Genomic DNA, 27,074 nt, shown 5'->3' on the forward strand with positions numbered 1-27,074 from the left:
ATCAAAACGTGGAAAAGCATGATCCATCATACTTCCCCTAGGCACGTTTGCATTAACAACTTCTTCCCCTTGAGCTTCATTTTCATTGTTTTGACCATTTCCAGCATTCCCATTACCAATTCTAATTCTTTCATCAGCCATGTCTGCTTCAATTTCGGTTTCTCTCAAAGCTTCTTTTCTTTTTCTGGTTTCTTTCTTGTTGGCTTTACAAAATTTCTCAATTTCAGGATTAAACAATAAGGATGTGTCACTTGTGCTTCTAGCTCTTCTCATAAAAGGTTAAAAGTACCTGAAAAAGAATAAACAAACACAAAATGAAAAGATAACAAAAACAAAACTAAAAATAACTAAAATAATCAAGAATTCAATCTTAAACAAACAACTCCCCGGCAACGGCGCCAAAAACTTGATGCGTCCCTACCGCAAGTGCATGGGTCGTACAAGTAGTATAGAAAAGATATCGATCCCACGAGGAGTTGTGTTAATGATTGAATTTTTGATATAAAAGTTGACTAAATCGAAGTATTTATGAAATTAAAGTAATGAATTGATGGGTAATGGAGTGTGAAATCTATATATGCAAAATCAATATTCTATTCAACAGTGTATTAATTAAACTAAAATTGCATCAAATTGAAATAAGCAAGTTGAAATATGGTAAGATTAAAAATGGCAAGTAATTAAATTCGATTAGAAATTAACAATGGTAAAAAGATGATTCCGGAGTTTGGGATTTCATATCCGAGCTATTTTGGGATTTTTAATTGGTTATCCAATCTTGTGAAACTAATGGTTTTAAGGAGATTAATTCTTAAATCCTTTGAATACCCTTTCGAATGAGACAAAGAGTGCCTTAATCAAACTAATCCTACTTTTGTGGACTTAGAATTAATTAAGACCCATTAAGTTCTTTAATTAATCTGTGAATCCTCTTAATCTTTAGCCTATTTCTAGGTCTAAGTTAATTAAGTCCAATTTCTTGATTATCTATCACAAGACCTTCTCCTTTCGGTGCTTCAACCATGGAATAAGAACATTACTTAATGGGATCCTACACTAAGCATGTCATTAAGCACACAAGAAATGAATAAAACTCATCAAGACCACAAAATATGGATTACCCAATCAAAATCCACAAAATATCTCAAATATTACAACCATTACTCCAGAATCAAAAGTAAACTACTCACTATCCATAATGCTTACAAGATATATTGAGTTTAAATGGAAATAAAGCTTTAATCTAAGCTAAGAAGTAAGAAATTAAACACTAAAAGTATAGAAAAATATAAGGAAGGAAAGAAATCTGCAAATCTTGGTTGAAAATGGTGTGGAAGGTGAAAATGACTCTTCAAATTCTGCCTCTACTCCCTTTTCCTTTTCTGCTCCTTTTCTCCCCCTTCTAAAATGGGATAATGAGACTATTTATAGCATATTTCTGACATGGAGCCCTAAAATGGTATGTTCTAGGAGGAATTATTTGAGGGAATCTTCTGCCAGCTCATTAATGAACTCTTTATGGGACTGCATAAGTGGACTGCATAAGTTATGATCCCTTATGCGATTACTGGTTCTGAGTCACTTATGCGAAATCGCATGACTTGGTGCATAGGTTATGCACAATGCGTGAAGGTGCATAAGGGAGGCGAGAATGTGCATAAGCTATGCGATCTCCTTATGCACATTTAATTTGGTTCTGGAACAGTGATCTTTCTCCTTATGCAGATCTGCATAGCTTATGCGGCAAGTTATGCACAATTTGGTCAATGCATATTTCAGCTTGAAAACTTGTTTTTGACATCTTTGGCTGGAGAAGTCACTCCTCAATGGCAAAAATTTCTCTTCAGTCCTTCAAAAACACCATTTTTCCTACAAAACAAAGTAAAAATCACAAATTAATTCAAAATCGACAATTATGAAAAACTAACTAATTAACTAATGAAATTAGCTAAAAATGACTAATAATCAAATAAAATGGTTATGAAATTAGACCTAAATGACTATGCAAAATGTGTGCATCATGGAGTAGAGCTCGACAAATCACTGAAGTTACAACCCATGTACTACAACAAATTCGATACAATCTTGATCGAATGCGACCTGAAGATGTAAATCAAAATTCGCAAAATCTGACTTAAAATAGTGTTATATTTTTTTCCTATATTAATCACTTTATGTTTTGCAAATTTAGTACTTCATGTTTTGCTCATTTTCACTTGCAGATTACATGGGAACCATATAATGAGGAATTGTTGGATGAGCTGCCCGACATGTGCATACAGGGTCGTCCCATATGGAAGGCAGTGGTGCCATTAATTTGCTTCCATATTATTGAATGGCACCAGCCTGATAGAGTGATGAGGCAGTTTGGTTTGGCCCAACCTATTCCACGACGACCGATGCAAACAGATGAGTTACATGAGATTACTCTCCGATTTAGTGAGAGTAATTGGGCGCACCACCATGCGACGTACATTAATCGTTGGAATAGGCGAGAACATTACATTGTTCAAGGGCAAGAAATGGCACAACCACTCCACCATCATTCTGAATATATGGAGTGGTATCGTCGAGTTGCAAGACGTTGGATCTCAATAAGTGGAGCTGCCATTGGTTGTGTGGTAATCATTTACAATACATATTTTTTCATTATTAAATACTTAGTAATAATAATTTTTAATTACAGTGTTTAACACAAACTGTAACATAATACATGGACTTCATATTTTTACAGGAGGATGCAATTGAGGATTGTTTGCTAAAATTACAGAACCCATCAACAGAAAATGTGGCTGAAGTTAAACGTACATTAAGAAAAATGATGATTGCTCTAGAGGAAGAAAGTCGACTTTGCCAAATGCCACCTCCTCAATCCGCACCTCAAGCAACAACCTTTAATGATGAATTAGAAGAGGACCAACCCATCAACCAGCCTGAGCCCTCACAAAGAGTAGCACGACGCCGATCACGTCCTGCTCGAAGTCGTCAACATCCAGTGCGTCCAGCCTCTCCTCCCGATGATGCTTTGCCCCCACCTGTTGCATTCCACCCTCATCGCATCACATCACCGATCATTCTAATCCTATTCCCTCGGCTCCTGCACTATCTAACCCTGCTCATTACACTGGTTGGATGGCTACCCCATCAATGCCTGGCCCATCAGCACCATGGATGTCATATCAAACTCAAATGCAAAACAGAAGCACATTCGACTTTACTGAGAGTCAACAGCCGCAAACACCATTCGGCGGCTTATTTGCTCCATTTGGCAGAGCATCAAGCATTGGGCCATCACGATATCGCCAGTCAATTTAGTGGATATGGGTCAGAACAATACTTTGAACCATATACTTCTTGTGCCTTAGGCAATATTCCATCTGCGGGTCTATTTGGATACCATGAACAAAGTGCTGTGCATTATACTGCAGGGGGAGAATCATCGGGACAACATCAAGGGCAAGCTAGCCAACCCAAAGATGCACAAGGTCATCCAGCAGAACATCAAGAAGGGGGAGAACATCGAGTTCTTCGACCGAGACGACATATACGAAGACCTGGTTGTGGCACATGACTTATTTAAATATTTGTTATCATTTATATATTAATTATGAAAACTTCTCTCAAGTTATTTCTCGCTTTAAGTCAATTGCTACAATATGTTAGTGACAATTTTTATATTTTTTGCACAATTAAATTTCCTACAAATTTTTAATAACTTAATTTGGCACTAACTGAAAATCAATTACAGTATTTAAATTTTATATTGTTATACATGCCAACACATAATAAATAATAATTTTATTTCTTTTAAAATTTAAATTTATTAATTGCTATCAACAAAATAAATTATTCTAATTATAATAAGAATAAAATTTAATATTAAAGCAACGAATTTTACTTAATTTATTATAAATTTCAATTTTAATTTTTTTAACTTGTATTAATTATTGCAAATTTTTATATGAGTATGATGCTAAATACTTTCCATTCAATTGTACAACATTTAATTTATTTAAATCTATAAAATTAATTATTCTTTTAATAATTACAATTTAAATTTTTATTAAAAAATTTAGTTCAAATAATATTGTTATTTTATAAAACTAACATATTTTTTTTAAAAAATTATAGTATATATTTTTTTATTTTTTTCACATAAAATTTATAGTAATTTGAAATTACACAATACCCTTTTACATTTAACATTTAATTTCCTTAAATATATAAAAATAATTATTTACACTTTAATAAAAATTATACTACATATTTTTTTTTAATTTAATACAATTACAATTTTACACTTTAATATTTTAAATTTATAAAACTATTATATTTAAAAAAAAAATTTTTTTTGGCCGAAATACTTTGTGAAAATCGCTACTCATAGTAGCGTTTTCACACTTTAATATTTAAAAAAAAAAATTTTTTTTTTCGCAGAAATTCGCTACTCATAGTAGCGTTTTCACACTTTAATATTTAAAATTTTTTTTTTTTTGCAGAAATTCGCTACTCATAGTAGCGTTTTCACACTTTAATATTTAAAAAAAAATTTTTTTTTTGGCAGAAATTCGCTACTCATAGTAGCGTTTTCACACTTTGATATTTAAAAAAAAATTTTTTTTTCTGTGGGCAGAAATTCGCTACTCATAGTAGCGTTTTCACACTTTGATATTTAAAAAAAAAATTTTTTTCTGTGGGCAGAAATGCTTTGCGAAATTCGCTATTTATAGTAGCGTTTTGGTAGAAAATTGTGCCAAAACGCTATTGTCACTGGCGTTTTATTTGGACGCTATTTCTAACAGCTTTTTTGACATTAAAACGCTACTAATAATAGCGTTTTTAACGTTCTGACTTTTTCTCACCTCTATCCGGTAAATTTTACACATCACACCCATTTTTAATAATTTTAATTTTCAATTCACCCTTGTACGGTCAATTTCCCTTCTTTTTAGCCCTTCAATTTATTTAATTGATTTTTTTTCTTGAAAATCTATTTTAGCGTATATTGAAAGTGAATGTTGTTGGGTTGGACTTATAGAAAAGTTTGATCAATTTCGTTCCATGATAATATAATTAATTACAGTAAAACGTAGAGATAATAAGCAAAATGGTAGAAGAAGAACATATTTTTAAATAAAAGAAATAATCATTCCACTACATAATTCATTTCATTGCATTTGACAGAGAACTTATTACATTCTACTAAAGAACTGTGTTGACATCTCTGCGTGAAAGGTATTACACCATGCAAGCTATCATGATTATGCTAACGACGATTCCAACAGCCATGCAAGCTACTTGAGCCACTGCCAATAGAAGAGAAACCTCTTTTGACGGAGAACTTATTGCAGTCCTGATACTTCAGAATGCGCAAAATCAACAAAATAACGCCACCTACACCCCCTGATTACGAAAAAGAAAAAATCCATCAAGACAGCTTCCAAAGCTAAATGCAGCATTTGGCCAACAACAGCACTCCATAGTTTGCCAGCTCATCCTCTGCCACCAAAAAAATTGCATCAGAAGTCAGACTCAACAATAATACTAAAAGCCTTCAAGCATTTGATCCAGGAAATAATATGATGGAAATATGTCAACGTGAGATAATAAAATTGTTTTACAGACACTTTAAAATAAAGCCAAAGTATATATTGATATGCAAAGTGGCAAAACAAAGAACTGAATTGGGCTTTTTTTTTTTTTTCGGAAGAATAAGAAGGAGATTGAAATAACGAGTTGAAAATAAAAACCAATTACCTATGGAAACCAAGCAAATGTAAATATCATTAACGACCGCGAGAAGGCACGAAGCATGGTAGAAAGGTAGTTTTAGTAGAAACATCCTCCCATTTAACATATTTCCACCATTTTTCCTGTGCTTCAATCTCAACTTTGCCTCCATTTGCGCTGCTCGAGTTTAATGGCAGCTTCCTAAGCTGTGTGCATTCATATACTTAGATTTTTTCTAGAGAGGTAAAGGACAAGGCTTTGGGTTATATGCTTTTCAGTTCTGGTAATTGAGACAAGGTGAGAAATTTGAGTTTTAAGAATGGGTTACAATTTTCATACCCAACTTGAACAACATCTAACTTTTCAACACTTATTATCTCTTCTATATGCTCGTTAAAGCGCACATCCAAACGCGTCAAATTTCGAGCTAGAATAACCCATGTCAGATCCCTCAATATGAGGTTTCTCCCTAAACTCAATGTATGAAGGCTATTAAAGCATGTCTCTCTTGAGATTATTGAGTTGCCTAGACCTCCACCTGCACCATCATGTGTTTCTATCTCTTCCATTACAACATGGACACCCAACTCTTGAGTTACTTCCACCATCTATAACTTCTAGATTATGCCAAACGACGATTATGATAAACTAGATATGACTGGTAAGCTATCATGATTATGCCAACGACGATTCCACCAACCATGCAAGCTATTTGAGCCACGGCCAATGGAAGAGAAACCTCTTTTGGCACAGTAGGAAAAAAAGCACACAAGAATCCAAACATTCTGCCACAAACTGATTTTAAATATGATATTTTGTGCTGTGTTGGTGGGCTGCTTAATTCTTATAGTTGAATCTTTATTTGTAAGTGAAGTCTTGGCTCTTAATCTTCAAAATCTTGTTTCCTCAAGGACTAACAAGCCTTATCGGCTTGATTAACGGAAGAAATGAGTATATCACATTATCTCACATTGCACAGCATTATTTATCAAGAAAATTATTGTCTAAATTCAATTTATTATAAACTCAAAATTCAAAATACAAATATATATGATTCATATACTTAATAAATAAATTTCACAATATATATTATATTTAAAATTTATAATGAATAAGATATAAATAAGAAAAATTCTATTTTTCAATGGGAAATTGGCACGGTTCAAGTAATTGGGCCGATTTTGTCATTTTGTTAATGTTTGAAGATAATCTCTTTATTTTCTTTTGCTAACGCTTTTTTTTTTTTTTAATTTGAGCTGGCCAGATTGATAAATGCGTTAAGCTTAGCAATAAGAACCTGGATTTTTACTTCCTTTTGAGCCGCGTTGTTCGTGATGAACACTAATAAATAAATTGAATGTATCAAAGAAAAAATCAATAAAAATGCTTCACGAGACTTGTAAAACTTTTTAAAATGATTAAAATAAAAAAGAAAATGAAAAAAAAAGAAAAAATTTAATTTCTAATTAGGATAAAAAAATTAAAAAAAAAATCTCAATAAGTTTGTAAATTATATGTATTACTATATGTGATTCTAGAGGAAATTAGTTTATTATGAGTCACAATATTTTTATTTATATATTATATATTGATTGAAATAGAAAGATTGAAATGATTCAATACTTAAATTTTATTATTAATATGTATAGCTAAATGTGGTTATTCAAGATATTAAATAAATGGTAGCTTGATCAATAGTAAGTAGTAATGTTAGTATCATATAAAATGAATTATTGACAATTTCATTATGAGAGATATAAAATTCACATTTATATATCAACTAACACAAACACAGAATATTTGCAATCAAATTCAGAAAATTCATAGCTTTGGAATATAGATATGAGATCCAATTTTATATTTAAACAATAATGCAAGCTTACACATGTAGTAATAGGAAATGCGCAAGAATTGCAGTTCTGATACTTGAGAATGCGCAATATCAACAAAATAACTCCACCTACACGCCTTGATTAAAGCAAAAAACTCCACCAACATAGCTTCCAAAGCTAAATGCAGCATTTGGCCAACAACAATAGTTTGCCAACTCATCCTCTGCCACTAAAAAAATGGCATCAGAAGTCAGACCCAACGTGATAATACTGAAAGCCATCAAACATTTGATCCAGGAAATAATATGATCAAAATATGTCAATGCGAAATGATAAAATTGATTTACAGAGCCAAAGTATATATTGATATACAAGGTGGGAAAATTAAAAAATGAATTGGGCTTTTTTTTTTGGAAGAATTAGAAGGAAATTGAAATAACAAGTTGAAAATAAAAACCAATTACCTATGGAAACCAAGCAAATGTGAAAATCAATAGCGATGGCAAGAAGGCACAAAGCACGGTAGAAAGGTAGTTTTAGTAGAATCATCCTCCCATTCAACATCTTTCCACCATCGTTCCTCTGCTTCAATCTTAACTTTTGCCTCCATTTGCGCTGCTTGAGTTTAATGGCAGCTTCTTAAGCTGTGGGCATTTATATACTTCGATTCGTTTTAGAGAGGGAAAGGACAAGGCTTTGGGATAAATGCTTTTCAATTCTGGTAATTCATCCAAGATGAGATATTCGAGTTTAAAAAATGGATTGAATTTTTCATCCCCAACTTGAACATCATCTAACTTTTCAACACTTATTATCTCTTCTATATGCTTGTTCTCGCCCACAAACAAATATGTCAAATTTGGAGCTAGAATAATCCATGTCAGATCCGTCAATCTGAAGTTTCTCCCTAACATCAATGTATGAAGGCTATTAAAGCATGTCTCCCTTGAGATCATTGAGTTGCCTAGACCTCCACCTGCATCATCATGTGTTTCTATCTCTTCCATTACAACATCAACATCCGGCTCTCCTAAATCACTTCGACCAACTGTATATATAAATCCTAGATTCTTCATATTTGCTAACCACCAAATGTTGAGAGATTGTGGACCTGGAAACAATCGAAGGCTTAGAGCTCGAGTACAGTAGAGTAATGTGTGGGTGTTGACATAACTCTGGAGACCTGAGACACTTGTTATTGTGATGCTTAATACATTCAAGTGTTCCAAACATTGTAGCTCCTCTATTAGCATATTATCTTTCCTCAATAAATTATCTTCCCCTTTTTGGACCTCAAAAATACCAACGTTGTACATTTCCAAAACTTGCAATGATGATAAACTAGATATGACTCCCCTTGGAATCATATTTAGATTGATGGTATTCTCCAATTTCAGATATTTCAGATTTACCAACATTTTCAACTCAATTGGCAATTGCCTTGTCAGCGTCCCTGACAGATTAAGATATTGCAATGAGTTCAATTTTGATATTCCCATTGGCAATTCCCTTATACCAGTGCCGAAGAGGTCCAGAACATTTAGTGCATCCATAAACTGAAAGAAACCATCACTGATCTGCCTCAAACTATAATTATAACTGAGAAATAAAGTCAAAAGATGAGGACGTCTAGGAACTTCATGGATTCTCTCAATGGAGTTTGCCATCAGGGACATCCGTTTTAATCGTTCCCATTTTCCAACCTCTGGTACTTGAGTTAATTGGGCACCCGCTTCCACAAAAAACTCATGCTTTTCTTTTTCACATTTACATGCTATCCACAGAGCCATGTAGCGAATCACATTATGCATTTTCACATATTCGCGTAGCTCTTCCAATAAACATGCCCCAACAAGTGAACCGATTATAGAATATGACTCATTGCGATCACCAAAATTCTCACAAATCCAATAATCTACCAATCCACGTTTGGGAATTTCAAAATCTTCCAGAAACAAGGAACAATATAAGAAACAAGATTTAACTTTATCACTACTAAGACTATCATAACTAAATTTCAATCGTACAAATACCTCAACCTCCATATCTTGAAATACCTCATCCTCCATGACTGGTAAGCTTGAGGCAGAACTTCTTAGTATCAAGATCAATATCTTGAGCCAGAGGAACAATATCAAGATCAATATCCCCAACCTTCTTCAGAAACAACGCCCAAGCTTCTTCCCAATTCAAAGGTTTCACTTTTATCATCTTTTCAGCTTCCATTTGCCTGCCTACTCTGTAAGAGCGTGTTGTGAATACTATCTTGCATCTGTTTTGTTTAGTAGGCAGAGGAACCCCAATTTCTTCAAGGTCAACACGCTGCCATACGTCATCAAACAATAGTGCAAATTTCTCTCTACTCAATACATGGAATATGTCATCTTCTTTCTCACGGAAGCTTTTCTTTTCCCATTTATCATCAGAAATGCCAATTTTTTTCCAAATCTGCTCTTGAATCTTCTCAGGTTTCAAATCTTTAGAAACCACAGCCCAAATCACAACATCTGTTGTCCCAAAATAGTCAGGGGGTGAATTGGATTTAAACAATTTTTCGGCCCTTGCTTGTAGCCTAACAAAAAATTGTAGCTTTGTTCAACTAGGTTCTCCTTTATATATAATGAAAGTGATATGTGTTTTAATAATGTGTCACTAAATTGCAATTCAAGCTTTTAATCAATATTTATAGCAATTTTTAACATAACATGTATCACAAAATATTCAACTAATTTCTCAACTTACTCAATATATCCTCAAGTATATCAGCTCAATCTATTCAATCAACATTCAATATCATGTGTAAAAATTAAATTGCACAAAAGTAAAGAGGTTAAGGTTAGAGAGATCAAACACAATGATTTTTATAGTAGTTCGGCTTAACTAGCTTACATCCACTCTCTCAAAGAACCCTCTTTGAGTCTTCTCTCCACTATTTGCTCTTTTAAAGGAAAGAGACCAAAAGCCCTTTACAACTTTTCAACACCAAGCTTTTACCAAGATAGCTTGAACCCTTGACAAGTGCTATCTCAAGTGCTCACACTCTCAAGCTTCAATAGGTGCTTGTACTACCTCTCTTAAATGCAATTTAATGTTTTAACACTCACTCTCGCTCAATACAAATTGAACTATAAAGAAGAGATGAGTTGATTTGCCAATGGTAGCTCAAAGACTTTAAAGCTCTTGAATGAAAGTAATAAATGAAGAATCAAGATTAAAGTGCAATTGTAAGCTTTCATAAAAAATAAAATGAAGTAAAGAAGGTGTATTTATAGTCCCAAATCATTTTAAACCGTTTGAAACCTTTTTAGAACGTTATACACTCTATTCTAGGCAAAATAGCAGTTATTTTATCTTTTTGTGCGAAGTTAAGCAACTTTGATCATTTAGCAAACTAATAAAATTTTGTCGATAGTAGTAAACTAATTAGCAAACTAATGTTTTAGCAAATGCATTAGCAAACTAATATTTTAGCAAACAAGTTAGCAAACTAATTTACTAGATGCCTATTTCAAATTGTAATCTTTAAAAAATCTAATTTAGACCTTAAAAATATATATTCCAATAGCAATAACCAAGGTCATGATGAAAGAAAATTTTATAAAGTAATTGAAAAAAAAATTTAATTTTGAGCTCTATTTGACTAAGCTTTCATCTATTCTTTTTACAAGTTCTAAGACTCAATTTCTAACTCTATGACTTTCATCCCTTTACTTTGAGTCTTGGCTTTCATAATCTTGTTCTTTCTCATCTTGGATTTGTCTTGAGATGCCTTTGAGTATTCTTCCTCCTTAGATGCAACTTCAAAGATTCTTTATGAATAAGAGAAAGAATCTACACATCACTTTAAAGTTGAGTTAGATAGATTCTGTTTGAGTTTTGTTATCATCAAAATCAATGCTCATTTTGAGCTACACGGGGTTAACAATCTTCCCCTTTTTGATCATGACAAAACTCAATTGAATCATCAATCAAGAATAAATAAAAGTGTGCGTAAGTTTATGTATATCCAAGCAAGTTAGTATGCAGAAAATACTCCCCCTAAATATATGCACACAAGTTAAAAAATATTATCAGCTATACAAAACTCCCCCTGAATTTATGCTACAAAGCATGTTCATAAGATATTCACAATTTCAATATGCAAAATGTTAAACTTAATAAACTTAATAATTTGCACATAAACATACTTCCATTTTCAAAGTATAAGCACATATCCATTCCATTCTCCCCCTTTTTGTCATCATCCAAAAAGGAAACAGGAGATATTAATAAAAAAAGAATCAAGTTAGCCCAAACTTAAAAGCAGTAAAGTAAACAGTAGCAAACTGAAAGAGCAGTCAACAACAGTAGTAAACATACTAGTAAACTAACAATGCAGATAGAAAACTAAAAATGCAGATTAGTTTCTAACCATTAAGTCTTTTGCTCCTTCGAATAGCTTTGGAAGGCACCATCTTCTTCCTAGAATGTTTAGCAGTAGGTGGCTGAGAAACTTGGTCAGCCAAATGCTCATGCTCTTGTGGCTCATCCTCATCAGATGGGGTTTGAAGGGTAGTAGCTAGAGTCTGGTATGGATTGGACACCGTAGATTTAACTCTTTTTCTTCTTTTCTTAGCCTGAGGTGCTTCAGTTACAGAAGGTTTAGGTGGAGCACTCCCCTGCTGATCTTTTAGAGAGTCTTCCTTCCTCTGTGGAGACTCAACTGCAGGTTCTACAGTTGGCTCAACTATAGATTCTACTTCAGGTTCAACAACCTGTTCACTTTCATGTGCCACAGCAGCAGTAGACTCACCAAGCCCAGTAACTCCACAATCAACATTACCATGATAAAAAACATGAGTTTCATGAGTAGAGGGGCCACCTGCAGGTACATCAGTCTCAACTTGGGTTGCAAAACCAGGTTCCTGTCCCTACTTAAGAGCTGCAATATGTTTCTTTAACTCCTCATTTTGAGTAAGCAAATGACTTACTTTGTAATCAACCACATCCATAAATTTTCTCAAAAGTTCAATAGACTAATTTGTTGTACTGAATTTCTCATTAATAAAAGTTCTTAGCCCTTGAAGCTCACTCATAATCTCACTTTGAGAATCTGAATCAAATTTAGCTGTAGAAGATCCACCTTTTTCAAACCGTTTCTTTCTTCCATCAGTATCAGAATGAATTTCTCTAAGCACAATTAAATTTGCCCTAGAACTCTCCTTAGAGACATTTATATCCAACTCTCTAAACAAGGTAGTTAAGAGATGTGCATAAGGTAATTTACCAATCCCATAAGCTTTACACATATTCTTGAAAATTAGATATGCCAAATTCATTCTTACTCTGTTAACAATATGCCACATGATGCACATATACAGGTAACTCAAATAGCCATAGCTGCCAGACTTAGGACAAAAAATATAATTCACCATACTATGAATAATTTTAATGTGCTGAAAAGCTTTTATGCTAGTGGACTTTTCACTAGTGGCAGTGTTGGCAGGAAAGACTTCATTTTCAAATTCAGCCAAGTTAAAGCCTGGAACTCTAGCAACATCTCTATGAGTAGAGATTTTATTTCCATCATTTGGTAATTTTAAGGCCTTAACAATCAACTCAACAGAAATGACATATGCTCTGCCATTCAAAGAGACCTCAAATCTGTCTTCTTCATCAACTATTTTTAAAGTTCTATAAAATTCTTGGATTAGTCTAGGGTAGTAAACATCAGTGCATTCACAAACATTCATCCATTCTTGAAATTCAAAGAGTTCCTTGAATTGAAAATTTACCTGATCAAAATTATCCCATTTAATGAACTTACAATCGAGAAGCGCTTTGTCAACAACAGAGCCCGAAGATTTTGCAACACCCTTTTTGCGTTGAGTATCAGTCTCGTGCATTTTCCTCCCCTTTTTCTTTTCTGGTGCCGTCACAGCAGGTTCGACTTCCTTAGATGGATCGGAGGATACACTAGTCGATTAAGTTTATGGTGTTTTTTTCGTTTCCTTCAATTTCTTCTTTAATGCGGCAACAGGGAGTTCTTCAGATGACGACGAGGATGGCGAGGTTGTGGCTAGGGCTTTTCTCTTGGTGCGAGCCATGAATGGTGAATTTGAAACAGAGAGGTATCGGGAAAGATGGGTTCCGACATAATGAAAATGAGTGAGGGATTAGAGAGTGAAATAGGCGCTCTGATGAGTATGAGTCAGTGTTAATGATAAAAAAAAATGGTAATACCATAAACCAATGCAGAGGAGAGAAAGAGTCGGGTATGGCGAAAAAGAAAAATTTTGATGGGTGACGATTTCGTGTAGCAGTGGGTAATATTTCTTGAGTCCACGCTTTTCCTCTTCTAGTGTACCTTATTTGAATTTTATTTTTATTTCAAATGTATCTCTCTCTCTCTCTCTCTCTCTCTCTCTCTCTCTCTCTCTCTCTCTATATATATATATATATATATATATATATATATATATATATATATATATATATATCTGACACAGCAAGGAAAATGTGAATGGGTAAGAGCATTGATTGGCGCGCAGAGAATTCAAAGCACAATCACTTTTTGGTTTGGAATTTGAACAGTACACGATACAGTAAACTAATTTTAGGCACACAAAATTAGCATACAACTTAGTAAACTAATTACACGAGTACAAAAATAAGTTAGCTACTGTTATTTAGAGGTTTCTCAGCAAATTTATATCACAGCAAATTACTCACACATTGGATAATATGCTGATATATTAAATCAATGTGGATTAAATTTCAAGCAAGTGGCTTACTCATGCCAATTTCCCTTCTAATTTTACAAAATGTTTCCTCATTAAGTGGCTTTGTAAAAATATCAGCAAGTTTATTTTTAGAGGCAACAAATTCAATTTTGATATCTCCATTTTGAACATGATCTCTAATAAAGTAATGTCTGATCTCAATATGTTTTGTTCTTGAATGTTGGACTGGATTTTTGATCAAGTTTATGGCACTTGTGTTGTCACACCTAATTGGAACAAGATTATATTTTAAACCAAAATCTTCCAATTGTTGTTTCATCCATAAAATTTGAGCAACACAACTACCAACAGCTATATATTCTACCTCAGCTATAGACAGAGCTACTGAAGTTTGTTTCTTACTGTGCCAAGAAACTAGTGCAAGACCAAGAAATTGACAAGTACCTGAAGTACTTTTTCTATCCAATCTACTTCTAGCAAAATCTATATCACTATAACCAACAAGATTAAATGATTCACATTTTGGATACCATAAACCAATTGAGTGTGTGCCAATGAGGTATCTGAAGATTCTTTTAACTGCACTTAGATGGGATTCTTTTGGACATGATTGAAATCTTGCACACAAGCAAACACTAAAATGTATGTCTGGTCTAGATGCAGTAAGGTATAAAAGAGAGCCAATCATACCTCTATAAAGCTTTGTATCTACTTCTTTACCTTTTTTATCATTGTCCATTTTAATTGTTGAACTCATAGGAGTGCCCATGCTCTTCAAATCTTCCATTTTAAATTTCTTCAACATATCCTTGATGTACTTTGATTGATTTATAAAGATGTCATCTTTCATTTGCTTAATTTGAAGTCCAAGGAAGAATGTGAGCTCCCCCATCATGCTCATCTCAAATTCATTCTGCATAATTTCAGAAAATTTCTTACAAAGAGATTTTTTAGTAGCACCAAAAATTATATCATCAACATAAATTTGCACAATGAGCATATCATTATGATGCTTCTTAACAAAAAGTGTTGTGTCCACTTTGCCTCTTTGGAAATCATTTTGTAAAAGGAATTTACTAAGCCTCTCATACCATGCTCTAGGAGCTTGTTTTAAACCATATAAGGCTTTAGTAAGTTTATAAACATGATTTGGATGCTCACGATTTTCAAATCCCGGAGGTTGTGCAACATACATTTCCTCATCAATATAACCATTTAAAAATGCACTTTTGACATCCATTTGATAAAGCATAAAATCCGTGTAATATGCAAAGGCACACAACATTCTAATAACTTCAATTCTAGCAACCGGAGCAAAGGTTTCATCAAAATCAATACCTTCCTCTTGGTTGTAGCCTTAAGCCACTAGTCTAGCTTTGTTTCTAACAACATTGCCTTTTTCATCCATTTTGTTTCTAAAAACTCATTTAGTATCAATAATTGAATGATTTTTGGGTTTAGGCACCAAATTCCAAACTTAGTTTCTCTCAAATTGATTGAGTTCTTCTTGCATGGCAAGAATCCAACTTTCATCATTTTGAGCTTCTTCAAAACATTTTGGGTTCAATTTGTGAAACAAATGCAACATTACCAAAATATTTTCTCAATTGTGCTCTAGTCATCATCCTTTGAGATGGATCATCAATGATGTCTTCTTGGGGATGATTTCTATGGAATCTCCATTCTTTAGGTAAATCTTCATGTTGGGGCTCATACACTTGTAATTCCTCCAAATTTGGCATTTCTTTATTGATTTGATCATTATTGGCATTATGGGCATCTATTGTGGTATCTCCTTGAGTTTCTTCATCTTTGTCATCACTTTGTTCCATTTCTTGACTTGATTTTACATTATCTTTTCCAAATACCTGCTCATTATTATCATCAAAAACATCTTTCCTTCTAATAGAAGGGTTAGCCTATCAAACAAAAAATGAATAGTTTCCTCAATGACTAATGTTCTTCTATTAAACACCCTATATGCTTTACTCTTTGTTGAATACCCAAGGAAGATTCCTTCATCGAATTTAGCATCAAATTTCTTCAAGTTATCCTTCTTGTTATTTAAAACATAGCACTTACAACCAAATGCTTTGAAATATGAAATATTTGGTTTTCTTCCTTTCCAAAGCTCATAGGGGGTCTTTTTCAAAATTGGTCTAATCAAAATTCTATTCAACACATAGCAAGAAGTATTAATAGCTTTAGCCCAAAAATACTTTGGCAAATTATTTTCATTCAACATGGTTCTTGTCATTTCTTGCAAAGTCCTATTTTTCCTTTCTACAACTCCATTTTGTTGTGGTGTTTTAGGAGCTGAAAAATTATGATTGATTCCATGTTTATCACAATATTTCTTAAATAAATGATTTTCAAATTCAGTTCCATGATTACTCCTTATAGATGTGATGCAAAAACCTTTTTCATTTTGAACCATTTTACTGAAAGAGGTGAATTTCTCAAAAGTTTCATCTTTGTGAGCAAGAAAAAATGTCCATGTATATCTTGAATAGTCATCAATAATAACTAAAGCATAAATCTTCCCACCAAGACTAGCAGGAGACGCGGGTCTAAATAAATCAAGATGAAGCAATTCTAATGGCCTAGTGGTAGAAACAATATTTTTAGATTTAAAAGATGCTCTAGTATGCTTTCCTAGTGCACATGCCCTACATTGAAATTCATTTTCATAATTAATCTTAGGAAGACCATTAACAAGTTCTTTCTTAGACAATTTTGAGAGTGTATGCATGCTTGCATGACCTAATCTTCTATGCCATAAATAACTAGAATTATTAAAAGATACTAGACATGTACCATGATTAGTTTCAAAGTTATTCATGTCAAGCAAGTAAACATTATTAGATCTATTGGTAATAAACAATGTGTCATTTTCTAAGTTATTGATTGTACAAAGAGAAGAAGTGAACTTTACCTCAAAACCTTTATCACAAAGTGGGCTTACACTTAGCAAGTTGTATTTCAAGCCTTCAACAAGTGACACATCTTCAATGCAAGGTTTGGTTCCAATTGTGCCATTTCCAATTATTTTTCCTTTTCCTTTATCTCCAAATTTCACATGTCCTCCATCTACCATTATGATTTTTGAAAACTTATCCTTTTCACCGGTCATGTGCTTTGAACAACCACTATCTATATACCATTTTTCACTTTCCTTCATCCCTTTGAAACAAACCTGAAATTTAATCATTGAGCTTTAGGTACCCAAGCAACTTTGGGTCCTTGAGGGTTAGTGATCTTAGGTAAGATTCTCTTTGGCACCCATACCTTCTTTACCTTAAGAAGACCCTTCCTAAGTGCACAAGAACTAATCATATGACCTTTTTTATTGCAATAATAAGATGTGACATTAGGCAAGGAGGATGTAGATGCTTTAATGAAATGATTCTTATATTTACCATAGTTCATGAAACCATCAAAACCAATTCCATATTTTTCATTTGAAATTCTTTGGTTTCCAAGAAGTACATCTGGAGTTTCTTTTCCTTTTGTAAATTTTGCCAAATCATTTGTCAAAGATTCTACTTTAGCTTCAAGAACTTTATTTTTCTCAATGAGCTTTTCACAAGTTTTTTTTGAGTTGTTCAACTCCAAATCTAGCTCTTTAAACAGAGCAATTTGTCCTTTGTAAAATTCATTTTCTTTATACACATTGGACATGGCAATATTTTGTGATCTCAATTATTCAATTTCTAAATTCATTTTAATGCACTTTCTCTTATAATTTCTATACTCATCATATACTTTAGCAAATGCAAGCTCAAGTTCTTCTACATTAGGAGGTTCAGAAGAGTTTACCTCATCATCACTCTCTTCTTCCTTTTGAGAACTCTCGACTTTTTCTTCAAATGCCATCATACAAAGGTGAGCAGTCTCCTTGTCACTTGATTCATCATTTGAAGATTCTTCACTGTTGCTCCATAATACTTTCATAGCTTTCTTGCTCCTATCTTCTTTTCCTTTCTTCTTTTTGAGCGATGGACATTTGGGCTTGATATGTCCTGGTTTGTGACACTCATAACATACAACTTCTTCTTTTAAATCCTTGAAACGTTTATCCTTGGGAGTATACTTTTTTAGGAATTTCTTATATTTACTTCCTCCCTTCCTGAAAGCTCTTTTGAATTTCCTTGCAAGCATAGCCATTTCATCATCATCATCACTTGAAGCACTTGAGTTATCACTTGAGTTAACTTTAAGTACAACTCCCTTCTTCTTATCTTCATCCTTATTTGACTTGAGAGCAATGCTTTTCTTCTTCTTTTGCTCATTTTCAACTTCATCTTTCTTGTATACCATCTCATGTGCAATGAGAGATCCAATGAGTTCATCATAGGTGAAAGTTTTAAAATCCTTGGTATCTTGGATAACTGTAGTCTTTGCTTCCTAAGATTTTGGAAGTGATCTAAGAATTTTCTTCACAAGTTCAGCTTCCTCAAATCTTTTACCAAGTGCTTTGAGAAGATTGACAAGATCGGTAAACCTTGTACTCATATCCGCAATTGATTATCCTGGCTTCATTTCGAATAACTCATAATCTCGGATAAAGAGGTTTGCTTTGGACTCCTTCACGACATTCGTTCCTTCATAAGTGACCTCAAGCTTTTCCCAAATTTCCTTAGCAGATTGACATCCTAAAACACGGTTGTATTCATTAAGGTCAAGTGAGCAATGCAAAATATTAATAGCTTTAGCATTTATAGAAATTTTCTTCTAATCATTGTCATCATATTCATTTTCATTTTTAGGAACTTTGTTATTTCCTTGACCATTCTTTTGAGGAATATGTGGACCATTTTTAATAATTCTCCATGCATCAATATCTATAGATTGTATGAAATTTCTCATTCTCACTTTCTAAAATGAGTAATTAGTGCCATTGAAGAGTGGTGGTCTAGTAATTGAGTAGCCTTCAGCTAGTGGTGCTGGTATACCGGCAGTGTTGCTAGATGAACTAGCCATTGGGGATCACTCCAAGGTTGTGACACCTTAAGCAAGAGAGACAGGCTCTAATACCAATTTGTTGTCCCAAAACAGTCCAAGAGGAGAGTGAATTGGACTTAAACAATTTTTCGGCCCTTGCTTATAGCTTAACGAAAAATTGTGACTTTGTTCAACTAGGTGCTCCTTTATATATAATGAAAGTGATATGTATTTCAATAATGTGTCCCTAAATTGCAATTCAAGCTTTTAATCAATATTTATAGTAATTTTTAACATAACATGCATCATAAAATATTCAACTAATTTCTCAACTTACTCAATATATCCTCAAGTATATCAACTCAATCTATTCAATCAACATTCAATATCATGTATAAAAATTAAATTGCACAAAAGTAAAGAGGTTAAGGTTAGAGAGATCAAACACAATGATTTTTATAGTGGTTCGGCTTAACTAGCCTACATCCACTCTCTCAAAGAACCCTCTTTGAGTCTTCTCTCCACTATTTGCTCTTTTAAAGGCAAGAGACCAAAAGCCCTTTACAACTTTTCAACACCAAGCTTTTACCAAGGTAGCTTGAACCCTTGACAAGTGCTATCTCAAGCACTCACACTCTCAAGCTTCAATAGGTGCTTGTACAACCTCTCTTAAATGCAATTTAATGTTTTAACACTCACTCTTACTCAATACAAATTGAACTATAAAGAAGAGATGAGTTGATTTGCCAATGGTAGCTCAAAGACTTTAAAGCTCTTGAATGAAAGCAATAAATGAAGAATCAAGATTAAAGTGCAATTGTAAGCTTTCATCAAAAATAAAATGAAGTAAAGAAGGTGTATTTATAGTCCCAAATCATTTTAAACCGTTTGAAACCTTTTTGGAACGTTATACACTCTGTTCTAGGCAAAATAGCCGTTATTTTGTCTTTTTGTGCGAAGTTAAGCAACTCTGATCATTTAGCAAACTAATAAAATTTTGGCGACAGTAGTAAACTAGTTTGCAAACTAATGTTTTAGCAAACGCATTAGCAAACTAATATTTTAGCAAACAAGTTAGCAAACTAATTTACCATATGCCTATTTCAAATTGAAATCTTTAAAAAATCTAATTTAGACCTTAAAAATATATATTCCAATAGCAATAACCAAGGTCATGATGAAAGAAAATTTTATAAAGTAATTGAAAGAAAAATTTAATTTTGAGCTCCATTTGACTAAGCTTTCATCTATTCTTTTTACACAAATCCTAAGACTCAATTTCTAACTCTATGACTTTCATACCTTTACTTTGAGTCTTGGCTTTCATAATCTTGTTCTTTCTCATCTTGGATTTGTTTTGAGATGCCTTTGAGTATTCTTCCTCCTTAGATGCAACTTTAAAGATTCTTTATAAATAAGAAAAAGAATCTACACATCACTTTAAAGTTGAATTAGATAGATTCTGTTTGAGTTTTGTTATCATCAAAATCAATGTTCATTTTGAGTTACATGGGGTCAACAATCTCCCCTTTTTTTATCATAACAAAACTCAATTGAATCATCAATCGAAACTTTTTTTAACCGTGGAATAAATATTGAGCTAAACTTAGGAGGCCAAAATTATCATTATTATTGTTATTATTATTAACGTACTCATGGAATGAAATTACCTGTTCAGAAAATCATAATGAAGTTATCAACCCACTCTCAAGTAAGTTATGTATATTAATTTTTATGAATTTTTAAAATTGATTGGCATAATTTTAGATTTTTAGTTTTATTTAAAATTGTATTAAAGTTTAATGAATTTTAAAATACAATATTATATTAGGCGTTTGATGCGGAGAAATATAGAAATAGGAATTTCTTTTTAATTGGTGAATTTTTATGGATTTTTTTTTTATTTGTGAAGAACTAGTTTATATTAAAAATGTGTTTTTAGAGGAAATTAGTTTATTTTGAGTCAAAAATATTTTTATTTATATATTATAATTGAACTATTATTGATTGAAATAGAAAGATGGAATTGAAATGATTCCATACTAAATTATTATTATTATTATTATTATTATTATTATTATTATTATTATTATTATTATTATTATTATTCAAGATATTAAAATAAATGCTAGCTTGATCAATAGTAAGCAGTAATGTTAGTGGTTGTATGATTATATAAAATAAATTATTGATAAATTTATTATTAGATATATAAAAATCATATTTACATATTAATTACAAATGAAAATTCTTTCATATATTACGTGATACAAACACAAAAAGCTTGCAAACAATTAAATTCAGAAAATTCATAGTTTTAAAATATAAAAATGAGACCCAATCTTATATTTAAATAATAGCTAGACTTATCAGATTAGTGATTATTAATTTTAGAGTTTTAGATTGAGCTAAGGCTATCCCAGATTAAACAGTGCATCTAAAAAATATAATATAATATAATATAATCATGTGGATTTGTATGTAAATTTTCAAGATTTCAAGTGAAGAAGGTTAATTTCTCAAACCAGAGGCAAAGGTTATAATAAGCTTTTGATTATAGAAAAATAAAGAGCACAAATATACATGGAATATATGTATCTAAGGACCCATCCCTAAAATGATATGCAAAATTCAGACCAAACATAAAATGAGCTTATACTAAGCAAACTCAACTTTAATTTCAGGTAGAAGGCATTGACTGGGCACAAAGCTCGAAGAAAACATCTCAAAATAAAATCAAAGCAAAAAAGCTACGCATGCAGTAACAGAAAATGCGCAAGAATTGCAGTCCTGATACTTGAGTACCAAAATCACTCCATTTGGCTGTAACACATCCACCAACACAGCATCCAAAGCCAAATGCAGCATTTGCTCTCACAGCACCATTCAATAGTTTGCCAGCTCATCCCCTGCCAAAAAAAAAAAAATTGCATTAGAAATCACAGTCAACAATAATTTTGAAAGCCTTTAAGCGTTTGATCCAAGATATAATATGATCAAAATATGTCAATACGAAATAATACGAAGTTGAAAATGAAAACCAATTACCAAAGGGAGCGAGAATGCACAAAGCACGGTAGAAAGGTAGTTTTAGTAGAATCATCCTCCCATTCAACATCTTTCCACCATTGTTCCTCTGCTTTAATCTCAACTTTGCCTCCATTTGCGCTGCTCGAGTTTAATGGCAGCTTCTTAAGCTGTGGGCATTCATTTACTTCGATTTTTTCTAGAGAGGGAAAGGACAAGGCTTTGGGATATATGCTTTTCAGTTGTGGTAAAACATGCAACCTGAGCACTTGGAGTTTAAAAAATGGGTTAAAATTTTCATCCCCAACTTGAACATCATCTAACTTTTCAACACTTATTATCTCTTCTATATGCTCGTTCACTTGCACATTCAAACACGTCAAATTTGGAGCTAGAATAACCCATGTCATATCCCTCAATCTGAGGCTTCCTCCTAAAGTCAATGTATGAAGGCTATTAAAGTATGTCTTCCTTGAGATCATTGAGTTGCCCAGACCTCCACCTGCATCATGTGCTTCTATCTCTTCCATTACAACATTAATACCCAACTCTTCTGAATTTCTTCCACCAATTATAACCATATCTTCTAGATTCTTCATATTTGCCAACCACCAAATGTTGAGAGATTGTTTACTTGGAAACAAATTAAGCCATAGAGCTCGAGTACAGTTGACTAATGTGTGGGTGTTGACATAACTCTGGAGATCTGAGACACTTCTTATTGTACTGCTCAATTCATTCAAGTGTTCCAAACATTGTAGCTCCTCTATTAGCTTGTTCTTTTCCCTCAATATATTATCTTCCAATTCTTCGACCCAAAGAAAACCAACGTTGTACATTTTCAAAACTTGCAATGATGATAAACTGGATATGACTCCCCTTGGAATCATATTTAGCTCGAAATTACCCACCAAGTTCAAATATTTCAGTTTTACCAACATTTTCAACTCAATTGGCAATTGACTTATCAACGTCCATGACAGATTAAGATATTGCAATGAGTTCAATTTTGATATTCCTACTGGCAATTTTTTGATATTAGTACTTGATAGGTCTAAAATGGTTAGTGTACCCATAAACTGAAAGAAACCATCACTGATCCCACTCAAATTACGATTATCGCTGAGAAATAAAGTCAAAAGATCAGGACATCTAGGAACTTCTTGGATTCTCTCGAAGGAGTTTGCCATCAAGGACATCCGCTTTGATACTTCCCATTTTCCAACCTCTGGTACTCGAGTTAATTGGGCACCCGCTTCCACAAAAAACTTATGTTTTTCTTTTTCATATTTACATGCTATCAACAGAGCCATATCACGAATCACATCATGCATTTTCACATGTTGGCCTTTCTCTTCCAATAAACATGCCCCAACAAGAGTGCCAATTATAGAATATGCCTCATTGCGAGCACAAAAATTCTCATAAATCCAATAATGTACCAAGTCATCTTTCTCAATTTCAAACTCTTCCGGAAATAAGGAACAATATAAGAAACAAAATTTAACTTTATCACTAAGCAAACCGTCATAACTAAACTTCAATCTTACAAATACCTCAACCTCCATGTCTGGAATTACCTCATCCTCCATGCCTAGTAAGCTTGAGGCAGGGCTTCTAAGTACCTCAAGAGCATGCTCCCATTCTTCCTTTGTAATTTTACTGGCCATGGCTCTACCAATGGTAATGAGCGCGATTGGCAACCCACTACACTCTTTAGCAACATCTTGAGCCAGAGGAACAATATCAAAATCAATATCCCCAACCTTCTTCTGAAACAACGCCCAAGCTTCTTCCCAAGCCAAAGGTTCTACTTTTATCATCTTTTCAGCTTCCATTTGCCCGCCTACTCTGCAAGAGCGTGTTGTGAATACTATCTTGCATCTGTTTTGTCTAGTAGGTAGAGGAACCCCAATCTCTTCAAGGTCAACTCGCCGCCATATGTCATCTAATAATAATACAAATTTCTTTCTACTCAGTACATAAAATATGTCTTCCGCTTTCTCACGGAGGCTTTTCTTTTTCCATTTCTTATCCAAAAAGCCAAATCTTTTCCAAATCTGCTCTTGAATCTTCTCAGGTTTCAAATCTTTAGAAACCACAGCCGAAATCACAACATCAAAATTATTAGATATAGTGGCAAATCTGTTGTTGATTTTAGTAAGAAGAGTAGTTTTACCGACTCCCCCCATACCGTATATGCCAACAATTCTCACCTCATCTCCCGTGATGTAGCTCCATGCCTCGTCTAAGGTAGTTTCAGTGCCCAATGTTGGATTAACATTTCCTACTACCACTGGTTCTGGAAGTGTCCTCTCAACCACTTCCTTAAAATCTCCTTCGCTCATCAAACCAACCACATGTTTGAGGCTTCTGGAAACGCTTTTCCCAAACATGTAGGTGGACTTACAGTTCTTGGAGCAACAGCCTGCGAGACACAATTTCTGTCTTTCTCGCGTAGCTCTGTTGAGGAGAGAATTAACTTCAGTAATGGTAGCGTCTACCCTTGAAAGCCATCCTCCAACTCGATCCAGCTGCACTGTTTGTGGAGTTTCCTCACTGTTGACCCTCCGCATCACATCATTGCTCAGCTCTCTTAATTTATCTCTTGCAGTCTCAAGTTCTTGAAGATTGTCTTCAAGCTGACATACATAAAGAGCTTGTCCAGCAACGCAATCCCAGCAACGACCGATCAAGGCATCACCGCATTGAATTGAAAAGACGTGACCCATAGCTTATGAAGAATTGGACAGAAGCGTAAAAAAATGAACAGAAGCTAAGTTATTACAAGAAATCTAAGGGATGAAAAATGAACTCTTTGTTTGAAAAAATGATAAGAAAGAAAGGGAGAGGAGAGAAATTGAGAGTGGAGAGAATGATGGAAATGAAATTACTTTTCTCTCTCTTGATTGAAATGTGAAGAGAGAAAATAAAGTGAAGTGAAAAATGAGAGGCAAAAAGATGAAGAATAATGGTATTGATCCCTTTAAATCTTTGCAGTTTGCATGATAATGGATTCTATGGCTTTTTGATAACGATGCATGAATCGTTTTATTCCTTGCTTCATTGTGGAGTCTATGGCTTTTGAGGAAAGACAGTGGCCTTAATAATGCTAGTTTAAAAATGAAATAAAATTTTTTTTTATTATAAATGGTATTACTTTAAACTTTCATTTTTAATTATTTTCTGAAGTAATAATAAAAAGAGGATCAATAATTTTTTTCTTTTCAGAGTCAATACACTAACGGCAAATTAATTATCTTTTTAACTGAAGAACTAATTTATTTAACAGAATTGAAATTTAAGGACTCAATTATTAGCTAAATTTTAAACAAGGAATAATATATGAATTTTACCAAATCTTATAAACTTAGTTATAAATTATTCTAATTATTAATAGTGAAATATTTAGAGGTAAAAGAAGATTCCTTTCATACAAGGGCAATTTTGCCATTATAAAATAGTTTTTTAAGACGATAAATTGGAAAGAAATGATCAATTTGTTTAATAAAATTGAAATTCACGAATTCAATCTTTACTCAAACTTTAAATAACAGTTAGTATGCGGGTTTTATTAAATTTTAAGGACTTAGATATAAATTAATAATTTATTCCAAGGAAGAAAGGGAGAGGAGAGAAATGGAGGGTGGAGAGAATCATAGGAAATGAAATTACTTTTTTCTCTCTCTTGTTTGGAAAGCAAAGGGAATAAAGTAAAGAAAAAAAGGAAATAATAATTTTTTATTTATTTAAATTATTACGTTGGCTTTAACGTTTTTTAAAAAATTAATTATAAAACCAAAAATTATAAAGGTAGATCAATTTCTTTTCTAAACTATATATGATCTGTTTGAATCAAACCAAACTAATAAAATCAGTTTTAATAGTATTTAAATCAAAACAAACAAATTAAATTTCAAAATAAAACAAATTTCATTTTTACATTAAGTGAATTGAGTTCAATTTAAATTATTTTTATTTTTTTAATATTTTCAAATTTTTATAATTTAACTCTTATTACACCTTTTATATATATATATATATATATATATATATATATATATATACACACACACTACCTATTAAAATTCTAAATAAAATGATAAAAAACATCATACCAGTGGCCAGAGCAGCTAGTCACGAGTTTCTGTGGGAAATCAAGTGCGGATGTTGCCTCAAAGTCTAAGCCCTGCATGAGGGTAACTCGATGAATCATTCATCATCTTGAGGCCTCTAGAAACAAGCAAGCCTCCAATATTGGCCATGATATGCGATGGACAACGTTGAAGCATCAGCATATTCATCACCTTAAACTCCATACTGCTAGACATTATACATTACAGGATATGAAAAAAGTTTGATGGAACATCTAATAGAATGATCATGTCAAAAGCAAAAAAACAAGAAATGTGGCAACTCCTGGCAATTCAAGTTCTTGAATATAAAAGACAACAGATGCGATACAATTCACAAATGTTTAACCTCATACAACGCATTGGAGGACTTGCAAAGGGCATTCACTTTGACGTTGAAAAAATATATAAATATTTCTCTCTCATCCCGCAAAATATTTTCAGAGCATAACGGAGCCTGTTGGGGTTTCTGACCATTAACACTTTGGAAAAGATTACCTTTTTACATGACTGGAAATTTGTTTAACATCTATTTGACAGATTGCTTCTCAAAGTATGAGTTCAATGAACTGAGCAATTAAGTAGAAAATACCAAATAGGCAAATACAGATTAAAAACAGTAACTTCAAAAAACTATTGTGATTCATTTGCTGAAATTGAAATACACATTCAGCCAATTAAATAAA

The 27,074-nt window shown here is 33.0% G+C and overlaps 4 protein-coding genes across 4 annotated transcripts; 1 reads left to right on the plus strand and 3 right to left on the minus strand.

Annotated features, from left to right (window-relative positions):
• The first annotated feature begins 2,009 nt into the window (after positions 1–2,009).
• LOC131183318 (uncharacterized) lies at positions 2,010–3,571 on the plus strand. The gene is made up of 3 exons (XM_058154062.1): positions 2,010–2,108; positions 2,223–2,621; positions 2,735–3,571. Exons 1-3 carry the CDS (start codon positions 2,010–2,012, stop codon positions 3,569–3,571), a joined length of 1,335 nt encoding a protein of 444 aa, XP_058010045.1.
• A 4,584-nt stretch (positions 3,572–8,155) lies between these two features.
• LOC110637359 (disease resistance protein SUMM2-like) lies at positions 8,156–9,607 on the minus strand. Its single transcript, XM_058154068.1, has one exon. The coding sequence runs from the start codon at positions 9,605–9,607 to the stop codon at positions 8,156–8,158; it is 1,452 nt and encodes a 483-aa protein (XP_058010051.1).
• A 12,337-nt stretch (positions 9,608–21,944) lies between these two features.
• Positions 21,945–23,156, minus strand: LOC131179954 (probable disease resistance protein At5g63020). The gene is made up of 2 exons (XM_058147304.1): positions 22,277–23,156; positions 21,945–22,137 (listed from the first exon to the last, which is right to left on the minus strand). The coding sequence occupies exons 1-2, from the start codon at positions 23,143–23,145 to the stop codon at positions 22,131–22,133; spliced, it is 876 nt and encodes a 291-aa protein (XP_058003287.1). The 5' UTR covers positions 23,146–23,156; the 3' UTR covers positions 21,945–22,130.
• Positions 23,157–23,158: 2 nt separating this feature from the next.
• LOC131183321 (probable disease resistance protein At5g63020) lies at positions 23,159–25,230 on the minus strand. Its single transcript, XM_058154072.1, has 2 exons — positions 23,328–25,230; positions 23,159–23,202 (listed from the first exon to the last, which is right to left on the minus strand). Exons 1-2 carry the CDS (start codon positions 24,985–24,987, stop codon positions 23,159–23,161), a joined length of 1,704 nt encoding a protein of 567 aa, XP_058010055.1. The 5' UTR covers positions 24,988–25,230.
• Between the last annotated feature and the right edge of the window lie 1,844 nt (positions 25,231–27,074).

Source organism: Hevea brasiliensis, chromosome 1, assembly GCF_030052815.1.
Source record: "Hevea brasiliensis isolate MT/VB/25A 57/8 chromosome 1, ASM3005281v1, whole genome shotgun sequence".
NCBI lineage: Eukaryota > Viridiplantae > Streptophyta > Magnoliopsida > Malpighiales > Euphorbiaceae > Hevea > Hevea brasiliensis.

What these genes read in the sequence shown, in the direction of transcription:
- LOC131183318 (XM_058154062.1), top strand. Translation starts at nt 2,010, where the DNA reads ATGTGTGCATCATGGAGTAGAGCTCGACAAATCACTGAAGTTACAACC. An exon ending in ATCGAATGCGACCTGAAGAT is followed by an intron (nt 2,109 to 2,222) that starts GTAAATCAAAAT and finishes TTTCACTTGCAG; the next exon opens with ATTACATGGGAACCATATAA. An exon ending in GAGCTGCCATTGGTTGTGTG is followed by an intron (nt 2,622 to 2,734) that starts GTAATCATTTAC and finishes ATATTTTTACAG; the next exon opens with GAGGATGCAATTGAGGATTG.
- LOC110637359 (XM_058154068.1), bottom strand. Translation starts at nt 9,607, where the DNA reads ATGGAGGTTGAGGTATTTGTACGATTGAAATTTAGTTATGATAGTCTT.
- LOC131179954 (XM_058147304.1), bottom strand. Translation starts at nt 23,145, where the DNA reads ATGATTCCAAGGGGAGTCATATCCAGTTTATCATCATTGCAAGTTTTG.
- LOC131183321 (XM_058154072.1), bottom strand. Translation starts at nt 24,987, where the DNA reads ATGGGTCACGTCTTTTCAATTCAATGCGGTGATGCCTTGATCGGTCGT. An exon ending in TGGTTTCTTTCAGTTTATGG is followed by an intron (nt 23,203 to 23,327) that starts GTACACTAACCA and finishes TTGCCAATTGAG; the next exon opens with TTGAAAATGTTGGTAAAACT.